The sequence below is a fragment of the Cherax quadricarinatus genome, chromosome 18 (genome assembly GCF_038502225.1).
Source record: "Cherax quadricarinatus isolate ZL_2023a chromosome 18, ASM3850222v1, whole genome shotgun sequence".
Taxonomy (NCBI): domain Eukaryota; kingdom Metazoa; phylum Arthropoda; class Malacostraca; order Decapoda; family Parastacidae; genus Cherax; species Cherax quadricarinatus.
Window position 1 is genome coordinate 34356191 of NC_091309.1, and position 20543 is coordinate 34376733.

A 20543-nucleotide genomic window follows, 5' to 3' on the forward strand; every position below is an offset into this window, starting at 1 on the left:
GAACTGGAGCACAGATCCAATTCCCTAGATCAAGAGCCCTTCACGAGCATCAAGGAACCTCCATTGAGGGGCACATACTGTAAATTACCTAGCATTACCCAATTAAGTCAGACTGACTTATTTCCATTGGAGTCCTTAATTATTTCCACTGGGTTAAGTATTTGGGTACAAGTACACATAAGTACAATTATCATACATAGTAACAGATATATAAATTACCTAGGATAAATCCCTCAAAAAGTCAGTAACTTATTTCCATCCGGATCCTGAATACCAACCATTCCCCTAACCCCCCCCGGCCCCCTCCAATATGACCCCTACGGGATTAGCGCTCCCCGTGGACGCAAGAACGATAATAATGATAACATATCATGCGAGATGTGTGAGAGTTTAGAGTGTACTAGTGTTGAGGATGATGATCAGGCTACAGTAGGTGGTGAGGCGGCCATGTTACCAGTGTTTGTTATGATGCAGCAGCAGCAGCAGCAGCAGCAGCAGCAGCCACCCACTACACTGCTGCACTAGACTGCTGCTTCACACACCATGGCAGTCGATTTTTGTGACTACTTCTGGGTACGGCTGCTCTCCCTCTGGTTAATAAGTATCCCTGGAGTTGTGAGTGCCAGGGTGTGTTAAGGAGTGTTGTGAGAGTGTTTGCTAGGTGCCATCACTGGCAGTAATGTGATGGCCAGCTGATCCACCCACATTGTGGCCCCACACACTTAATACAACTCTTGTAATGCTGTTTATACTTAAATGTGTTACTTTCTTGCTCTCTCAGCATAGCATGCTGTATTACAAGTAAAATGACAAGTTTTCTGCCTTCAATTACTAAAATTGTTGATGTGAGTTGGGTAAATTAGAAGTTTAAGGACGTCAATGAAGTAATATTGCTTGAATTTATTGGGTTGACTTCATTTATACGTCATTTACTATATAAAACCAGCAACAAAGATTAATATTATATGAGGTGTAAATAACCTCGTGCAAGTAAGCATAAAACTTTAAATTAGCATTTAGATTTGTACCCCCAAGGACGGTACTTTAATGCCGGTGTGGGGGTTCTTGATCCTAGGAACTGGACTTATCCTCCCCTTCCTTGGATCAAACTTGAATGCCTCCCATTCCCCAGACACTGTGTAACCGCTGGTTTAGTGCTTTCTGATTTTTATGATGAATGCTCAAATATATTATCATAATTAGTGTTGGTCCTGTGTGTGTGATAGTCATTACTTGGTTCACTTCTTTATTTACTCCATATAAGCCATAAAATGCAGCACTGTATGACCCTTGTGGGTTTAGCACTTAGTTTTCATTGTAATGTCTCAAAATATCCACAGCTAACTAATAATGGTAGTGTACACTATTTTATTTGGTTATTTCTTGAATATCTGGCAAAGTTACCTACCACCAACTTTCAGTCTGCCAACATCAGCAAATTAACCAGACAAGATAAGATTTTGCCACCCAGGATAACCCAAGAAAGTTAGTACATCAACGAGGACTGTCCATTTTATTCCCATTGAGGTCCTCTAATCTTGTCCCCCAGGATGCGACCCACACCAAGTGACTAGCACCCAAGTACCTATTGCTTGCTATGTGAACGAGGACAGCAGGTGTTGGGAAACACAATGTTTCCACCCAGCTGGGTTTTGAGCCATGAACTCTCAGTGTGTGAGGTGAGATTGTTGCTTACCAGGCCATGGGACTCAAGCTCCCAACAACATAATTTATGTTTAGATTAGGTTAATCCTTGCTGATAGTTTTGCTAATTTGATATATGGAATACTCGTGAAAGGATCATGATCCTAGAAATTGGTCCTCTGCTTCCATAAATTGAACCTGATTGCCTCTCATTTCCCATCTCACTCATAATCACAATTTTTTTCTCAAACTGAGTTAGAGTGACCCGAAAAAGAGAACCCCTTTCACCATTTAATCACTGTCTTACCAGAAATGTGGTGATGTAACAGTTCAGATGGCTCTTCAAACTTCAACATCCCTATCCCTCCTTCAGAGATGGCGTGCTGCACTTCCCACCAGGCAGCCACGGTAAAAAGCTCTATTTCACAAGGCACAGTACTCGCTCCCATTCTATTCCTCATTAGAAATTTCTGACATAGACAGTGATGTAAACCATAGCTCCATGTCTTCCTTTGCGGATGACACCCAGATTACCATGGCAGTGACCTCCATCAAAGACACTGCAAGACTCCAAGCGGACATCAACCAAATCTACAGATGGGCCACTCAAAACAATACGATGTTCAATGAGGAGAAATTTCAACTACTCGTATATGGGAAACTTGAGGAAATTAAAAATGTATCAGGGTATACGACAAATTCTAACCATATAATAGAGTGGAAAAGTAATGTGAGGGACCTAGGAGTGATAATATCAGAGGATCTTGCCTTCAAAGACCACAACAATGTATCTACCTCATCTGCCAGGAAAATGATAGGATAAGAACCTTCAAAACTAGGGACGCCAAGCCCATGATGATTCTCTTCAAATCGCTTGTTCTCTCTAGGCTGGAATACTGCTGTACACTAACTGCTCCCTTCAAGGCTGGCGACATTGCAGACCTGGAGAGTGTACGAAGAACTTTCACAACACACATAAGTACGATAAAACACCTAAATTACTGGGAACGATTGAAGGTTCTTGATCTGTATTCCCTGGAACATGGGTGAGAGAGATGCATGATAATATACACTTGGAAGGTCCTGGAGGGATTGGTACCAAACCTGCACACGAAAATCACTCCCTCTGAAAGCAAAGGACTCGGCAGGAGATGCAACATTCCCCCTATGAAAAGCAGGGGCGCCATGAGTACATTGAGAGACAACACAATAATTGTCTGGGGTCCAAGACTGTTCAACTGCTTCCCATCATACATAAAGGGGAATGCCAATAGACCCCTGGCTGTCTTTAAGAAGGCACTGGACAGGCACTTGAAGTCAGTACCTGACCAACCGGGTTGTGGTTCGTACGTCAGCTTGCGTGCAGCCAGCAGTAACAGCCTGGTTGATCAGACCCTGATCCACCATGAGGCCTTAGACCGAGCTGCGGGGGCGTTGACCTCCGAAACCCTCTCCCGGCAAACTCCAGGTGGTAGATCCACTGTGAGAATAATGAAGCTTAAGATTTAGGGCCCCTAATCCCAGAGGGGCCCCAGAAGTGACTTTAGTCCACGTTGCTTAAAAATTTTGGGTCTACTGTATGAGGAGTTGTGAAGGGGCTCCCATAAGAGTAAGCTTCAGGGCCCCAAAAATGTAGGTTCGCCACTGCTTCCCACCTCTAGGACTCGTGTCCAGCTAAATGGTTTCTATGAATCCCTCCATAAATGTTACCTTGCTCACACTCAAAAGTATTGGAGTGTGAGCCACTGTCGTGATGGCAGTTTTGGAGGGGCTTGAGCTAGAGCACGCCGCAGCCATGCTGGTGTGGGATTCATCTGTAAAAACTTACATTTATGGTCACAGTGGGGGCCCATGCTAACCTCCCTATGGTGTATAGAAATGTACCTAGTTGTATTAATTAATATTGATAGAATTGCTGACAATATGTTAGGTAAAAGGACACAAGTGCAACTAATATGACATTTTATTGTGGCAGGAGCTTTCTCAACCCATTACAGACAATACATGGACACAGAGGGTATATATAGGCTTAGAGTGAGCTATAGCAGTTGTAATGCTAGTGGTAGTAATACATGTAGAAAAAGTTGACTTGTACATGAGTAAAAAGTTATTAAAGTAGCTTGGGTAGCATAAAGAGAGGTGGGTAAATATTTCTGTTAGTGGTTGGATTTGAGAAGGCCTCTGTCAGTGTTCCTCCTCTTTTATGTAGTAGCAGCAGCAGCAGGGTTTATTGTTTTTGTACCACCTGTATTACTACAACTACTACTACCACTAGTATTACAACTACACTGGTGGCCCCGGTGGCCTGGTGGCTAAAGCTCTTGCTTCACACACGGAGGGCCTGGGTTCAATTCCCGGCGGGTGGAAACATACACAAATAACCCGCACATAAAAGAGAGAAGCTTACGACAACGTTTCGGTCCGACTTGGACCATTTACAAAGTCACACTGGGTGGAAACATTTCGACATGTTTTCTTACACCTGTTGTCATGTTCACCTAGCAGCAAATAGGTACCTGGGTGTTAGTCGACTAGTGTGGGTCGCATCCTGGGGGGACAAGAATGAGGACCCCAATGGAAATAAGACAGACAGTCCTCGATGACACATTGACTGACTTGGGTTATCCTGGGTGGCTAGCCCTCCGGGGTTAAAAATCCGAATAAATCTTATCACCTAACTCAGAGCCTATATATACCCTCTGTGTCCATGTATTGTCTGTAATGGCTTGACAAAACTCTTGCAGAGTGAAACTTTGTCACAGTAAAATGCCACATTAGTTGCACTTGTGGCCTTTTACCAAACATATACCTAGTTCACTGAATCCTATTGGAGCCAGTTGGTCCAGTAGTTAACACACTGGCATGTGAGTTTTAAGACTTTCCTTCCATGGGCTCAAGTCCCACTTATTTTGTGATTATTATTATTATTATTATTATTATTATTATTATTATTATTATTATTATTATTATTATTATTATTATTATTATTATTATTACACTTATTCTTATTATTCCTTATTCTTATTATCCTTAGTATTCTTATTCTTCTTATTTATTTTTTCAGGGGGAGGAGCACAATGGGTGGAATGTGTTGTACCAAAATATGAAGCAAGGACAGACTGCTAGCAAAGAACTGGCTGAATTCTTCAAGGAAAGGTAAACATGATTTATTTGTTATAATTTTAATTGGAAATGCAGTTGGTGGTACACTCTTCTCACATACTGAGTGTCTGTAGTTTGATCCCTGGCACGGATGGAAACGTTGGGCATGTTTCCTTACTCTTGCTTTCCCTGTTCACCTAGCAGTAAGTGGATACCTGAATGTTAGTCGACTTGTGAATCGCATCTTGGGGGGTGGTAGTATACCTTCAGTAGAGCTGAGAGCAAGTTTGTGAGCAGGGATCTCGATAGTGAAAGGGTTAAATAGTTGTGTAGTTGGGATTGAGTCATTGCTTAGCCATCCATCATTTTAAGTTATCAGTCCATTTTCCTCCTAGTTCTATAAGATTTCTTCTTGGCCATCGTATTCAGCACTGTTTTCTGCCACTTCCTTTATTTTATATCTTTCTTGCCTTCTTGTACCTGCATTACAATTCTTACACTGTGTTGATCTATAGACTATCCCTATACAGTGGACCCCCTCCTTACGATGGCATTGCGTTACGTTAAATCTGCCATACGATACATTTTAACGCAAAAATTTTGCCTCGCCTCACGCGTTTCGGCCGGGACGCGCCCCACGCGTGGCCTCAGCTGCCCCATGCGTGCCAGTGTTTACAAGCCAGCCAGTGCGGTCGCAGCCACGCATACATTTGGTACATTTCATATTATCACAGTGTTTTTAGTGATTGTACCTGCAAAATAAGTCACCATGGGCCCCAGGAAAGCTTCTAGTGCCAACCCTGTGGGAAAAAGGGTGAAAATTACCATGGAAATGAAGAAAGATAATTGCTAAGTACGAAAGTGGAGTTCGTGTCTCGGAGCTGGCCAGGTTGTATACCAAACCCCAATCAACAATCGCTACTATCGTGGCCAACAAAACGGCAATCAAGGAAGCTGTTCTTGCAAAAGGTGCATGTTTGTTTTCGAAACAGAGATTGCAAGTACTCAAAGATGTTGAGAGACTGTTATTGGTGTGGATAAACAAAAAACAGATAGCAGGAGATAGCATCTCTCAAACGATCATATGTGAAAAGGCTAGGAAGTTGCATGGCAATTTAATTAGAAAAATGCCTGCTACTAGTGGTGATGTGAGTGAATTTAAGGCCAGCAAAGGTTGGTTTGAGAGATTTAAGAATCATAGTGGCATACATAGTGTGATAAGGCATGGTGAGGCTGCCAGTTCAGACCAAAAAGCGGCTGAAAAATATGTGAAGGAATTCAAGGATTACATAGTGAAGAATTCTTACTGTGATTATTCTTACTGCGGCTTTTTGTTGGGTTATTATTGGCTTTAGGTGTGTTGCTACAGTTGAACCCCAAGCACAGATAGCATAGGTGAGGTGTGGATATGTATAAGTGAATGGTATAGTGTGAGAAGGGCAGTTTGCAGCACGTAGTATCGTATCCTGGAGAGGATCCTCACAGTTTTGGATACTTTTTTTTGTTATGTGTTGGATATGGGTGCTGAAATTTAGGTTGTTGTCGAGGTATAGGCCAAGGAATTTGCCCTCATTATGTCTGGCAATTAGTGTTGTCGATCTTAATGTTAACCCTTTCAGGGTCCAAGGCCAAAATCTGAAGTCACGCACCAGTGTCCCAAGAATTTTCAAAAAAAAAATTTGTTATTTTTTCTTATGAAATCGTAGAGAATCTTTTTGTGAAGGTAATAAAACAAAAAGTACGAAATTTGGTGGAAAATTGACGAAATTATGCTCTTGCGAATTTTGATGTGTCAGCGATATTTACGAATCGGCGATTTTGCCGATTTTGACTCCCATTTTAGGCCAATTACATTATTCCAATCAACCAAATTCTTAGCTATTTCACTAGTATTACTTCTATTCTATCGATTGAGCACAATAAATCGCCAAGTCAACTGTTTCAACTACAAAATAAAGTGATCGGAAATTGTTAATTTGGCCAATTTAACACAAAGTTCAAAATATTCCAATTTCAAAATAGGCTCCAGAATAAACAATGTAGGTATTCCTGGAACTAAACTAACATTTCCTCTGTTCATTAGTTACATTTTAAGGCTTTACAAATAAATTCCATTTTGATTTTTTATTCACATAATGAATTTTTATTCACACCAAAAAATAGAAGATTTACTGTTATGCAATACTGTAATAATTGTATAAATATCATCACCATATTTGTGAATGTATATTAGACCCACCAGCTGACGTGTATTAGATGTGTGAGGTCGTTTGTTTACTCTTGAATATCGGCAAAAATTTAACATTTCCGCTACTTTGAGCTCAGTTTCAAGCCATTTCCAGTGCTAAAACCAATCAAAATCATCTCTATTTCTGTAATATGTCTTCCATTCTATCAAATGAGACCAAGAAATCGCAAATACAACTATAAAAAACATACGAAAAAACACTGCAAAGTCGCTGTTTTAATCGAAAAATCGTGATTTCAGTTTTTTTCTCTCATTATACACAGTGTGTTGCAGGATCTGTTTTATGTGGTGCACACATACCACATAGATGTATTCTCTCATATCTAGGCCCAAATGTACCACTCACAGTTTATCAGAGTGAGCTGAGCTCATGGCGTAGATCTACGGTTTGGACACTCACCGTAAAGCCGTAGATCTACGGGACGGACCCTGAAAGGGTTAAGTTGCGCAACACCTGCTCTGCTACCAAACATAATATAGTAGGTTTTGCCAGTGTTAAATGTAAGTTTATTGGCTGTCATCCAAGTCGATATTTTGAGCAGCTCCTCGTTAACAATGGTGTTGAGGGTGGCAAGATTAGGGTGGGAGATGACATAAGTCGTGTCGTCAGCAAAGAGAATGGGTTTCAGGTGTTGGGATATGTTTGGAAGATCATTGATGTAAATGAGGAAGAGCAGGGGTCCAAGGACACTTCCCTGCGGAACTCCAGTATCAAGTGGCCGTATTGATGAGGCTGTGTCTTTAATGGTGACATACTGATACCTATTAGAAAGGTAGGATTTAAAATATGCAAGCGCATGGCCTCTTATACCATAGTGGTCAAGTTTGTGGAGTAGGATGCCGTGGTCTACTGTGTCAAACGCTCTTCCTAGGTCAATAAAAATTCCTAGCGGATATTCCTTATTTTCCAATGCTGTGTAAAGCAGGTCTAGCATTTTTATAATTGCATCATTAGCGCTTTTATTTTTCCTGAATCCAAATTGGCAGGGGTTGAGTATGTTTTGTGACGTTATAAATGAATATAGTCTCCTGTGCACGAGTTTCTCGAAGATTTTGGATAGCAATGGTAAGTTTGATATTGGCCTATAGTTGTTTACGTCTGTAGGGTCACCACCTTTATGTATTGGTGTAACCCTTGCTGTCTTGAGTAGTGTCGGGAAAGTGCTAGTTTCTAGTGACTTGTTAAAAAGTACAATAATGGTGGGACATGCAACAGATTCCCCGAGTTATTTTTAAGTGACTTTATGATCGCGGTGACTTCCGTGGGCTCAGTTGGTACAAGATAGAAGGAATTTGGGAAATTCCCTTCTAGGTAGTCCCCGGCACGGGCATTGGTACGTGGGATTTTACTGGCGAGATTAGATCCTATGTTTAAGAAGAAGTCGTGTATCTTGTTAGATGTATCAGTGGGATGCAGTGGTGTTTCATGAGGTTTAGTTAGAACAATATTCTTGGTTTTTTTCAGTTTGTGGGTCCCCAGAATCTGGGAAAGTGTTTTCCAGGTCTGTTTTATATCTCCTCTTGTGTCAGTGAATCTGCTGGAGTAGTACAGTTGTTTGGCTTTCTTTATTAATTTGGTGAGAACTGTTGAATATTGTTTAAGAATATCTTTGTGTATTAAGCCCTGTCTGTATTGCTTTTCATATTGGTGTTTCTTATCAGTGGATTTCAGAATGCTGCTGGTTAGCCATGGGCAACCAAGCTGTTTATTCGTGATCTGTTTCATTTTTATAGGACAATGTTTGTTGTATAGTCTAAGTATTTTGTTAAGAAAAATGTCTGTCCAATCGTCAGTACCATTGGCATTGGAGAATTCTGTAGGCCAGTCAACAGTCTCTAGGTCTGCTGTGAAATTCCTTATTGAGGCCTCGTCATGGAGTCTAAACGAAACTTTGTTGTATTCGAGTGGTGGCTTACTAATGTTTGTTAAGAGGAAGGTTGGGTAGTGGTCAGTAGTGCTGTCTGTGATTATCCCTAATTTAAGGGGGGCTAGTATATTGGTCCATATGTGGTCTATTATGGTTGCACTTGTCTCAGTCAGCCTGGTTGGTTTAGTTATTGTTGGTATGAGAAGTGTGTTGTTCATATTGTTCATGAAATCAGTTAGTCTGATCATCTGGTAGGCCAAGGTTGATATTGAAGTCTCCAGCTAAGAGAAGGTGGTGCTTGTTCATTTGTCTGTTTGTTATTAGTGACTTTAGATTCTCGCTGAAGTTTGGGATGTTTGTGTGGGGTATCCGGTATATGGCACCGATTGCTATAGGCATCTTGAGTTTTTTACAGTAAAATTAGCAAAAATGTATTCCCCATATTCATCACTAAAGCAATTAGTGCTAATACAAGATAGTTGGTTAGAGTAATAGATTGCAATACCACCCCCAACTTGGTATGGTCTGCAGTTGTTGATTGCTGTTATCCTGGTAGTGGGTAGATATCAATTGTGTCCTGCTTAAGCCAGGTCTCAGTAAGAATAATGCAGGAGAAGGGTGTCTATGGACAGATATGTTGTGCGACAGAGGTCCAGTGACTCTCAAGCTGGTCCTAGTGGCATTAAAAGAAGGGAAGTAACCCCAGAAAAAGACTAGATACCTCAGGTCCTAATGGAAGGGGATTCCCCTTCTAAACAATAACAGCTTCCACACTCCCCTCCTCCCATCCCATCAATCATCACCAGATCTTCAATAAAGGTAAGCGTCATGTATTCTTAGTGCATGTCTTCTTAAGTTTGCATGTGTTAAAATTAATATTTTATGTGGCAAAAAAAATTTTTTTTTCATACTTTGTGGTGTCTTGCACGGAATAATTTTATTTCCATTATTTCTTATGGGGAAAATTAATTCGCCATACGATGAGCTCTCGTGAACGGATTAATATCGTAAGGCGGAGGTCCACTGTATGTCTCTTTCTTTACCTTTGAAATTGAATTCTCTCTTGGTGTCCTTGCATACTTGTGCAGTGTTCCATAGTGCTCAGTGTTGACCTGACTTCCCATTTTAACATGTCTACCTACAGTCCAGTGTTACCACCCTTTACACAGTTTCCAGAACACATTTCCAATAGGACTTTTTGTACTGTGTGTAACTGTATTAAATTGGTGTCTGCTGTTATTGGTCATTTTTGCATAGTCATTCAGCCTTATTGTGAGTTTTTTAAACTTGTTTGTACTGTACGTGCATTTTCACAGGACTTTTTTTTTTTTTTTTCAGATGGTCAATTGATGAGACTTATTCCAAGTCCTTAGTGAAGCTTGCAAACAAAGCCAGTACTAACACTGAAAAAGGGACGTGTGCCCCAATTTTTGTGGTGTTGAGGCAGTCGTCAGAAAAATTGTCCAGTATACACTCCCACACCGTCCAACGTGTACAGGACTTAGTTAAGGAAGTAGTCAAGTATAATGATGAGCTGCACAAGAAGCATAAAGGGGTAAGTGATTTGTTCTTCATTTGGGTAATTATGTATGAGTTGTACAGGAATCTTGAGAATATTGAAGAATTAATCACATGTGCAACATCTGGATAACTTCACAAATAAAGATACCCAGATGTTACACGTGTCTAAATCTTTAATCTATCAGTATTGTATGCCATTGATGTTATGATACTTTGCAGTATTGTACAGTGATACAAAATAATATGGAGGTACAGTAGACCGTTATATTACACTGATTTATTGGCCACGTTTTGGTTATTACACTATTGAAAAATTGCGGTATAATTTTGTACAACACTTCATCAAATTAACACAGTTCCATTAGTGGGCAGGGAAAAATTTTTCCCAGCTCAGGCTGACCTGGCTGTGGGTCAGACTATTGTGTCAGCGAGGGAGACCTACCGCCATCCCCTGCCCCCCCCTAACACCCCCATCCCAGCCTTCGTGCATACGTGTCTATGATTCTCTCCTAGGAGCCAGCTGTATATGTGAATCATGTTTTGACCTTTTAATTGCCATATCTTTTGTCTGCTAAGCAATCATGGCACCCAGTAGGCATATGAATGTTGCTGAAAGTGGTAAGAAAAGGTTTAAGCATTTAAGTCTTGGAGTTATGAAGAAAATAAAGATAGACAAGAGAGAGCCTATGGCCTTAATTAATGAAGCATCAGTTTGTGCAATTAATAAGAATGAGGTAAATATACGAGTTTATGTAGTGAATAACCCAGGATGTCGTCTCACTGACTGACTTGACTGACTGACATAATTGACTGACTGACTTGACTGACTGGCTTGACTGACTGGCTTGACTGACTGACTGACTTGACTGACTGACTTGACTATATTGACTTAAAGTTAGACTTTTTCACTGAAGAGGTCCCTGACATATCTAGAAGCAGTGGTCTGAAATAGTGTCAAGAGCAGCTGATGCCTTACTGTCAGCTGTATAATGTACTACAGGGTAAAATAGCCCAGAAATCCGTTACAGAATTTATGCGCACACCAGTACAACCATAGACTTCAGTACCAGAACCTCTACCATCCACCTCAGCCCAGTAGGGCCACAGCATAACTCTCCACTCTCTTCACAATCATCCACAAACACCAGCACCCACAATTTAAGGTAAGAAATACTATTATTTCTGTTGCATTAGTAGTCTTAAGCAGTAAAAACAGCATAATACATCACAACAATGAATAACAATTACATAACACTTTTATTTTTGTAATTTCTGGTGGTATAAGAAAAATTGTTTGGCTTTTTTGGGGGCTCCCAGGAACATAACGCTATTTTTCTCGTAAGTTCTTAAGTTTATCTTACACAGATTTACCTAACACAGCATTTTCAGGAACGTAACTACCATGTAATATAATGATCTACTATAATTTTATTTTAGAAAATGATCCTTGATATGAATAAACTGATTAAAATCATGCTAATGCTTCACAAACATTCATACTATTTTTTTTTCAACAAATCGGCAGTATCCCACCAAGGCAGGGTGACCTAAAAAGAAAAACAAAAGTTTTTCTTTTTGAATTTAGTAATTTGTACTAATATATCCCTAAATATTAAACTACATATTGTACAGTATTCAGTAGATACACCCCCTTGTTTTGAACAATTTCTTTAACTTTTCTCTTTGACATTTTCCTTTTGTGTTGCCATTGTCTTCTTTCAACAAGCTGGCCATATCCCACCAAGGCAGGGTGGCTCCAAAATAAAAACAAAAGTTTCTCTTTTTAACTTTAGTAATGTATACAGGAGAAGGGGTTACTAGCCCCTTGCTCTTGGCATGTAGTCACCTCTTACGACATGCATGGCTTGCAGAGAAAGAATTCTGTTTCACTTCCTCATGGAGGAAAAAAGTATATGTAGTGTATATCCTTTAAAATGGTAGAATTTGGAGGGCAGGAAGCACTTTATACTACAGCAGTTTTGCTCGCTTTGAGGCCTAATTTAGACCAGATCCAGTCTTATTAACCTAATATGTCTTTTGTTCTATCTGTTGGTCACAAGAGAGCACTCATTCAGTTATCAGATTGCAATTTGCTTTCAACAAATTTCAATTTAACCCTTTCAGGGTTGAGAGATGCTCTCCTAAACTTGTTCACAGGGTCAAAATTTTTTGAAAAAAAAAAAAAATTGATTTTTTCTTATGAAATGATAAAGAATCCTTTCCTGATCATAATGACACCAAAAGTATGAAATTTGATGGAAAACTTACGGAATTATGCTCTCATGAAGTAAGCAGTCTCGATGATGATTACGCATCGGCGATTTCGCCCACATTGAGCCCTATTTTCGGCCAATTCCAATGCACCGGTCAGCAGAAATCATAGCTATTTCGTTAGAACTCCATTTGTTCTATTGACTGAGTACAAGAAACGAACCAATTACCGATTTCAACTATCCATTAAAGTAGTCAGAAATTGGCAATTTTGCCAATTTCACACAAATTTCAAAAGATGCCAATTTCAAAGTAGGGTCCAGAATAAACAAGACAGACATTCCTGGCACTAAAATAACATTTTCTCTGTTCATTTGTCACGTCCCTAGGCCCCTCTTACATTTCTTTTGCTTTCCACTTTGAACTTTTATTCTCACAAAAAAATAGAAGATTTACTGTTATGCAGACTACTGCATTAGTGTAAAAAAGGTATAAATAATATCAGCGCACTTGTGAAAGAATATTAGACTTGCCAGTTGACGTGTATTGGATGTGTGGCATGATTTGTTTACTTTTGAACATTGGCAAAAATCGAACATTTCTGCTACTTTGAACTCAATTTCAAGGTACTTTTCATTGTGAAACCAATCAAAATCATCTCAATTTCTGTAATATGTCTTCCATTTTACAAATCAGACCAGGAAAACTAGAATACAACCATAAATACCATATGAAAATACAGTGCAAAGTCACTGTTTTAAACAAAAAACACGGTAGGAGTTTTTTTTTTCTCATTATGCACTGTGCGCTGCAGGATTTTTTTTATACCATGCACACTGACTACGCAAACCCATTTATTGTTGTATTCTAGTTTTCCTGGTCTCATTTTATAGAATGGAAGACATACTACAGAAATTGAGATGATTTTGACTGGTTTTACAATGAAAAGTACCTCGAAATTGAGCTCAAAGTAGCAGAAATGTTCGATTTTTACCAAAGTTCAAAAGTAAACAAATTATGCTAAGCGTCCAATACATGTCAACTGGTGAGTCTAATATTCTTTCACAAGTGCGCCGATATTATTTATACCATTTCTACACTAATGCAGTAGTCTGCATAACAGTAAATCTTCTATTTTTTGTGAGAATAAAAATTCAAAGTGGAAAGCAAAAGAATGTAAGAGGGGCGTGGGGACGTGACTAATGAACAGAGGAAATGTTATTTTAGTGCCAGGAATGTGTTTCTTGTTTATTCTGGACCCTATTTGGAAATTGGCATCTTCTGAAATTTGTGTGGAATTGGCAAAATTGCTAAATTCTGACCACTTTATTGGATAGTTGAAATTGGTAAATGGGTGGTTTCTTGTACTTGTTCGATAGAAAAAATGGAGTTCTAGCAAAATAACTATGATTTCTGTCAACTAGTACACTAGAATTGGCTGAAAATAGGGCTCAGAGTGGGCAAAATCGCCGATGCGTAAACATCATCGAGACCGCTAACTTCACAAGAGCATAATTCCGTAAGTTTTCCATCAAATTTCATACTTTTGGTGTCATTATGATCGGGAAAAGATTCTCTATTTTTTCATAAGAAAAAAATAATTTTTTTTTCTTTTTTGAAATTTGGGCAACCCTGAGAAAAAGTCTGAGAGAGAACCTGGGGACCCTGAAAGGGTTAAAGTAACCTTCCCTGTAATATATATCACACTTGCTCTCCATTTTGAATCCATCACCAAAATTTGACAGTTTTCCCCCAATTCTCTGCTAATAAAATAAAACCAAAAATGGTTGGTCTTGGTTTAAGCTATTCCAATGATTGATTACAGTAGGCCCTCGGTTATTGGCCGTAATCCATTCCAGAAGGCTGGCCTAAATCTGAAAAGGCCGAAAACCGAAATAATATTTCCTGTAAGAATTAATGTAAATACTATTAATCTGTTTCAGACACCCAAAAATATTGACAAAAAATACAATTGTTAAAGATTAACTATAGTTTTACATACACAAAACAATGAGAACTAAATAAAATGGCTAATGAAATGAATAAATGAACATTTAGCATCACTTTTATCTTTATTGAGGACTCATGTTGGTGCTAATTCAACTCTACAACTTACTTATCTATCACAATTCATCTAATATGGCATAAACAATATTAACAACATAGAAACATGATACATATATATACTTGAGAATGAATAAAAAATGTCATTACTTATGTGACTAGTGGTGGTGTGGTTGTTGGTGGTTTTGTAAGGGCCACTGACAGCATGAGCCTTATGGTGGTGGTGGCGGCAGCGGCCACCACCACTAGTCATACTACTAGTCATGCTGAAACACCACTAGTCACACTGAAAAAATGTACATAATTTATAAATAAGAAATATTGTATAAAAACATAATAGAGAATGTAAAGAAATAATGTGGTTATTGTGGAGAATGTAAAGAAATAATGTGGTTATTGTGGAGAATGTAAAGAAATAAAGAAATAAAGGGCAGCATATGTTGTCAGTGGCCCTATATACCTCCAACAACATTAGAAGAGTTTTGTGTCGTCCTTTTTCTATTGCTTAATTGCTTAACTTGTTTGCCACACTGTTAATGCTACACTTTATCATTGGCTGGTGCTATAGCTTTTGTGACCCCTGCTTTTTTTGACAAGGTTTGACAAGGTTAGGTTAAGGATCCCTAGCTTTATTGACAAGCTATTTACAGGTTAAGGATTCCTAACTTTATTGACAAGCTAAGAGCTGTTACCTACATCAGCTCATTTGAAAGCATTTTTATTGTTATGAAACTTAAAAGTGGGGAACAGGATGAAGTTGGAGCCATCTGTGGACCAGCATTTTCATTTGATCAACTGACTTAATCTCGTTGACATAATGCTGTACGAATGCGTTCCAGACTCGAGTCATCCTGGGGATAAATGATCTCAGATGAAGTGAGGTTCTGGAGAAGGGTACAGCCAGAGTGAAGTTGCTGCTTTCTGCCTGTCTTGTGGTATAGAAGCTTGCTTTTTGCTGTCCAAGTGTGGTACTTTAACAGTGTTGGCCTTGTACATAACAGTAAGGCCACCCACATCCCTCCTGTGCTGACGGCTCTGCTGAAATGACAGATCTATCCAGGATGGGTCCAGGCGAGAGACGAGACGTCTTGCTCTGTTCTCCACTCTGTCAAGCAGTCGCAGATGAGAGGGGATGCAGGCAAACCAAGAAAGTGGAGCACACTCAGGGTGTGAGCGTACTTGTGCCTCATACAGAATCTTGCAACCCCTACTGTCAAGCAGATGCGAGATACGGCAAAGATATCGTAGAATCACTGAATCATTGAAGAAGGAACATTCTCCCCTCTCTCTCAGCCCTTTACAAAAGGGCTGGCACTAGGAACTTTCTTTGGGCCCATGGTGGCTTATTTCACAGTTGCACTCAATAAACAACCACAAAAAACAATGGATTATAATGAAATGTTGGGATGAGTGCGCGTAGTGTTGCTCACTCACCGAGAGACACAGCCAGACTGACTCACGAACGCGGTGGAGTGGTGGGCAAACGTGTTCAATACGGCTGATTTCTCTCCGAAATCCAGGATAGAATTTCTTCCAAAAAAGCGGCTAAAATCTGATTTGGCTGATATCCGGAATGGCCAGTAACCAAAGGTCCACTGTATTATTATTATTATTATTATTATTATTATGATTGTGAAACATAAGGACAACTGAGAAGACCTTCCTTAATATGTTACAGTCACAGAGTACAAACAGTTTTATACCAAAGCGTTTCCTCTTGCTTGGTATATACTGCTTGAATGACAGTCTACCTTTAAACAAAATCAAAGGCTCGTCAATTACAAGATTCTTGAATGGATAAAAGTATATGCTGAACTTTTGTTTGAGATACATGAAAACATTTCTAATCTTGTATAACCTGTCACTTCTGTCAGGCCTGGTTTTGTCAGAGAAGTGCAACATACGTAACAGTAAGGTAAACCTGTTCACTGGGATGATTTCACTGAAGACCGGGGTAGAAATTAGCCGATACGTGGACCAGTATGCTTTTATATTATGCTTATAGACATGAGGCATAAGCATTATGGTTGCAAAAAGCAAATACATTTCTGCAACAGTCGTCTCTTTCCACCTGTGTAGTCTTGACTGTGGTGAAATGATCGTATTTGCCATGGTGTACTCAAAATACTTATTACTTTCCCTGACAATAGTTTCCATCAGTGGCTGGTCAAAGAATAATTCAAAGATTTCCAGTTCATTGGCCATGGTTCCAAGAGGACAAGTAGGTAGAATTCCACTTTGAGAGTCATCAAAGTGGTGGGGCTTGGGAACAAAATTGGGATTTTGCTGCCAATCCCAGATACAGTTTGCTGGTAGATACTGGACATCATAGGCTGGTTGTGTGGGTGGTTGTGGTTGGCTGGTGGCTGATGCTCCACTTTGTCCTTGAACTGAGTCAGCAGCGTGGGTCCCAGCCTGGGCTGGTGAGTCATGCATGGCAGTGCCACTACCATCACCACTACCACCATCTACTGATGCCTGTGGTCTATCCATGCCAAGTGTAGCCACATCATCCTCACTATCACTATGAAAACCTGGTGTAGGGCCACGGGATGTACTCCGGGATGTACTCCGTCCCCTGGGCACAGCATAGGGTACACTACCCGAGCGCATGCGGTGGCGTACATACCGACGCTTCACTGGTGAATATGATTCCTCACTATCACTTCTCGAATGATTGTCAAGCGCAATAAAATCACAATCCACATCACTATCATCATCATTACTGAAGTCAGAGGCCTGGCCACGCGAAAATATTAGTTTTCTCTTGCGTTGAGGTACAACAGACCATGAGTCACGAGTGCCCACACCAGAGGTAGAAGGTTGAGGATCGTCAGGGTTTTCTGCACTATTATCGATATCCTGGTCATTCCTTTCGGTCACTAACTGATCAAAGCCATAGAATTCGTCTTCATTTCCATTTCCATCAGTGTCAGAACTATCAGATAGGAAGAGGAGAGTCCCAATTTTCCGGGGAGTGAGAGCTGACTTGCGACGAGGCATGGTGAACAAGGGTAACTGAGCCGGCATTCCCACAGTGCTATGCGGGCGCCTAGATTTTTTGTTTATGGTGCACACCCACCATGCAGACCTGGTCTCTCACATGTAGGCCTATAAGCACTTTTGCGCTAAATTTGACAGCGCTAGAATTTTGGCGTAGATCTACGGTTTTGACACTCAACGTGAAGCCGTAGATCTACGGGACGGACCCTGAAAGGGTTAAATGTTGAGGAAGAAAGGGAGGTGGTAATTTCATGCACTGGTCAGGGAGGTATACCATCTTTTAGGAGTGAAGAAGAGCAGAATATAAGTGTGGTGGAGGTACGTGAGGCATTACGTAGAATGAAAGGGGGTAAAGCAGCTGGAACTGATGGGATCATGACAGAAATGTTAAAAGCAGGGGGGGATATAGTGTTGGAGTGGTTGGTACTTTTGTTTAATAAATGTATGAAAGAGGGGAAGGTACCTAGGGATTGGCGGAGAGCATGTATAGTCCCTTTATATAAAGGGAAAGGGGACAAAGGAGATTGTAAAAATTATAGAGGAATAAGTTTATTGAGTATACCAGGAAAAGTGTATGGTAGGTTTATAATTGAAAGAATTAGAGGTAAGACAGAATGTAGGATTGTGGATGAGCAAGGAGGTTTCAGAGTGGGTAGGGGATGTGTAGAGCAAGTGTTTACATTGAAGCATATATGTGAACAGTATTTAGATAAAGGTAGGGAAGTTTTTATTGCATTTATGGATTTAGAAAAGGCATATGATAGAGTTGATAGGGGAACAATGTGGCAGATGTTGCAAGTATATGGAATAGGTGGTAAGTTACTAAATGCTGTAAAGAGTTTTTATGAGGATAGTGAGGCTCAGGTTAGGGTGTGTAGAAGAGAGGGAGACTACTTCCCGGTAAAAGTAGGTCTTAGACAGGGATGTGTAATGTCACCATGGTTGTTTAATATATTTATAGATGGGGTTGTAAAAGAAGTAAATGCTAGGGTGTTTGGGAGAGGGGTGGGATTAAATTATGGGAATCAAATTCAAAATGGGAATTAACACAGTTACTTTTTGCTGATGATACTGTGCTTATGGGAGATTCTAAAGAAAAATTGCAAAGGTTAGTGGATGAGTTTGGGAATGTGTGTAAAGGTTGAAAATTGAAAGTGAACATAGAAAAGAGTAAGGTGATGAGGGTATCAAATGATTTAGATAAAGAAAAATTGGATATCAAATTGGGGAGGAGGAGTATGGAAGAAGTAAATGTTTTCAGATACTTGGGAGTTGACGTGTCGGTGGATGGATTTATGAAGGATGAGGTTAATCATAGAATTGATGAGGAAAAAAAGGTGAGTGGTGCATTGGGGTATATGTGGAGTCAAAAAACGTTATCTATGGAGGCAAAGAAGGGAATGTATGAAAGTATAGTAGTACCAACACTCTTATATGGGTGTGAAGCTTGGGTGGTAAATGCAGCAGCGAGGAGACGGTTGGAGGCAGTGGAGATGACCTGTCTAAGGGCAATGTGTGGTGTAAATATTATGCAGAAAATTCGGAGTGTGGAAATTAGGAAAAGGTGTGGAGTTAATAAAAGTATTAATCAGAGGGCAGAAGAGGGGTTGTTGAAGTGGTTTGGTCATTTAGAGAGAATGGATCAAAGTAGAATGACATGGAAAGCATATAACTCTATAGGGAAAGGAAGGCGAGGTAAGGGTCGTCCTCAAAAGGTTTGGAGGGAGGGGGTAAAGGAGGTTTTGTGGGCAAGGGGCTTGGACTTCCAGCAAGCGTGCGTGAACGTGTTAGATAGGAGTGAATGGAGACGAATGGTACTTGGGACCTGACGATCTGTTGGAGTGTGAGCAGGGTAATATTTAGTGAAGGGATTCAGGGAAACCGGTTATTTTCATATAGTCGGACTTGAGTCCTGGAAGTGGGAAGTACAATGCCTGCACTTTAAAGGAGGGGTTTGGGATATTGGCAGTTTGGAGGGATATGTTGTGTATCTTTATACATATATGCTTCTAAACTGTTGTATTCTGAGCACCTCTGCAAAAACAGTGATTATGTGTGAGTGTGGTGAAAGTGTTGAATGATGATGGAAGCATTTTCTTTTTGGGGATTTTCTTTCTTTTTTGGGTCACCCTGCCTCGGTGGGAGACGGCCAACTTGTTGAAAAAAAAAAATATGTATATATATATACGTATGTATACATATATATATATATATATATATATATATATATATATATATATATATATATATATATATATATATATATATATATATATGCAGTGGACCCCCGCATACCGCACGCATCGCATACCGTACAATCCGCATACCGCCCAAAAACCCGCTCACCGCCCTTTGTCCGAGACGCGTCCAATGTGCGGCCTGAGCCACGCTCACATGTTCCGCCGGTGGCATTGTTTACCAGCCAGCCTCCGCGGTAACATCCAAGCATACAATCGGAACATTTCGTATTATTACAGTGTTTTTGGTGATTTTTTCTGGAAAAAAGTGACCATGGGCCCCAAGAAAGCTTCTAGTGCCAACCCTACAGCAATAAGGGTGAGAATTACTATAGAGATGAAGAAAAAGATCATTGATAAGTATGAAAGTGGAGTGCGTGTCTCCGAGCTGGCCAGGTTGTATAATAAACCCCAATCAACCATCGCTACTATTGGTGGTACAGCTGCTGCTGTACCACCATCAGCTGCTGCTGCACTGTCAGCTGCTGCTGCACTGTCAGCTGCTGCTGCACTGTCAGCTGCAGCTGCTGTTGTACCACCGTCAGCTGCTGCTGCTGCTGTAGCATCGTCTGCTGCTGCTGCTGTAGCATCGTCTGCTGCTGCTGTAGCATCGTCTGCTGCTGCTGTAGCATTGTCTGCTGCTGC

The 20543-nt window shown here is 40.2% G+C and overlaps 1 protein-coding gene across 1 annotated transcript in view; it reads left to right on the forward strand.

The window, feature by feature from the left end:
- The first annotated feature begins 422 nt into the window (after window positions 1-422).
- The window catches only part of LOC128689238 (F-BAR domain only protein 2), a 528956-nt gene continuing 508835 nt past the window's right edge, over window positions 423-20543 (forward strand). The window contains 3 exon segments of the mRNA XM_070086397.1: window positions 423-573; window positions 4709-4800; window positions 10201-10417. Of these exon segments, the coding sequence (XP_069942498.1) occupies window positions 544-573; window positions 4709-4800; window positions 10201-10417 (339 nt within the window). The 5' untranslated portion in view covers window positions 423-543.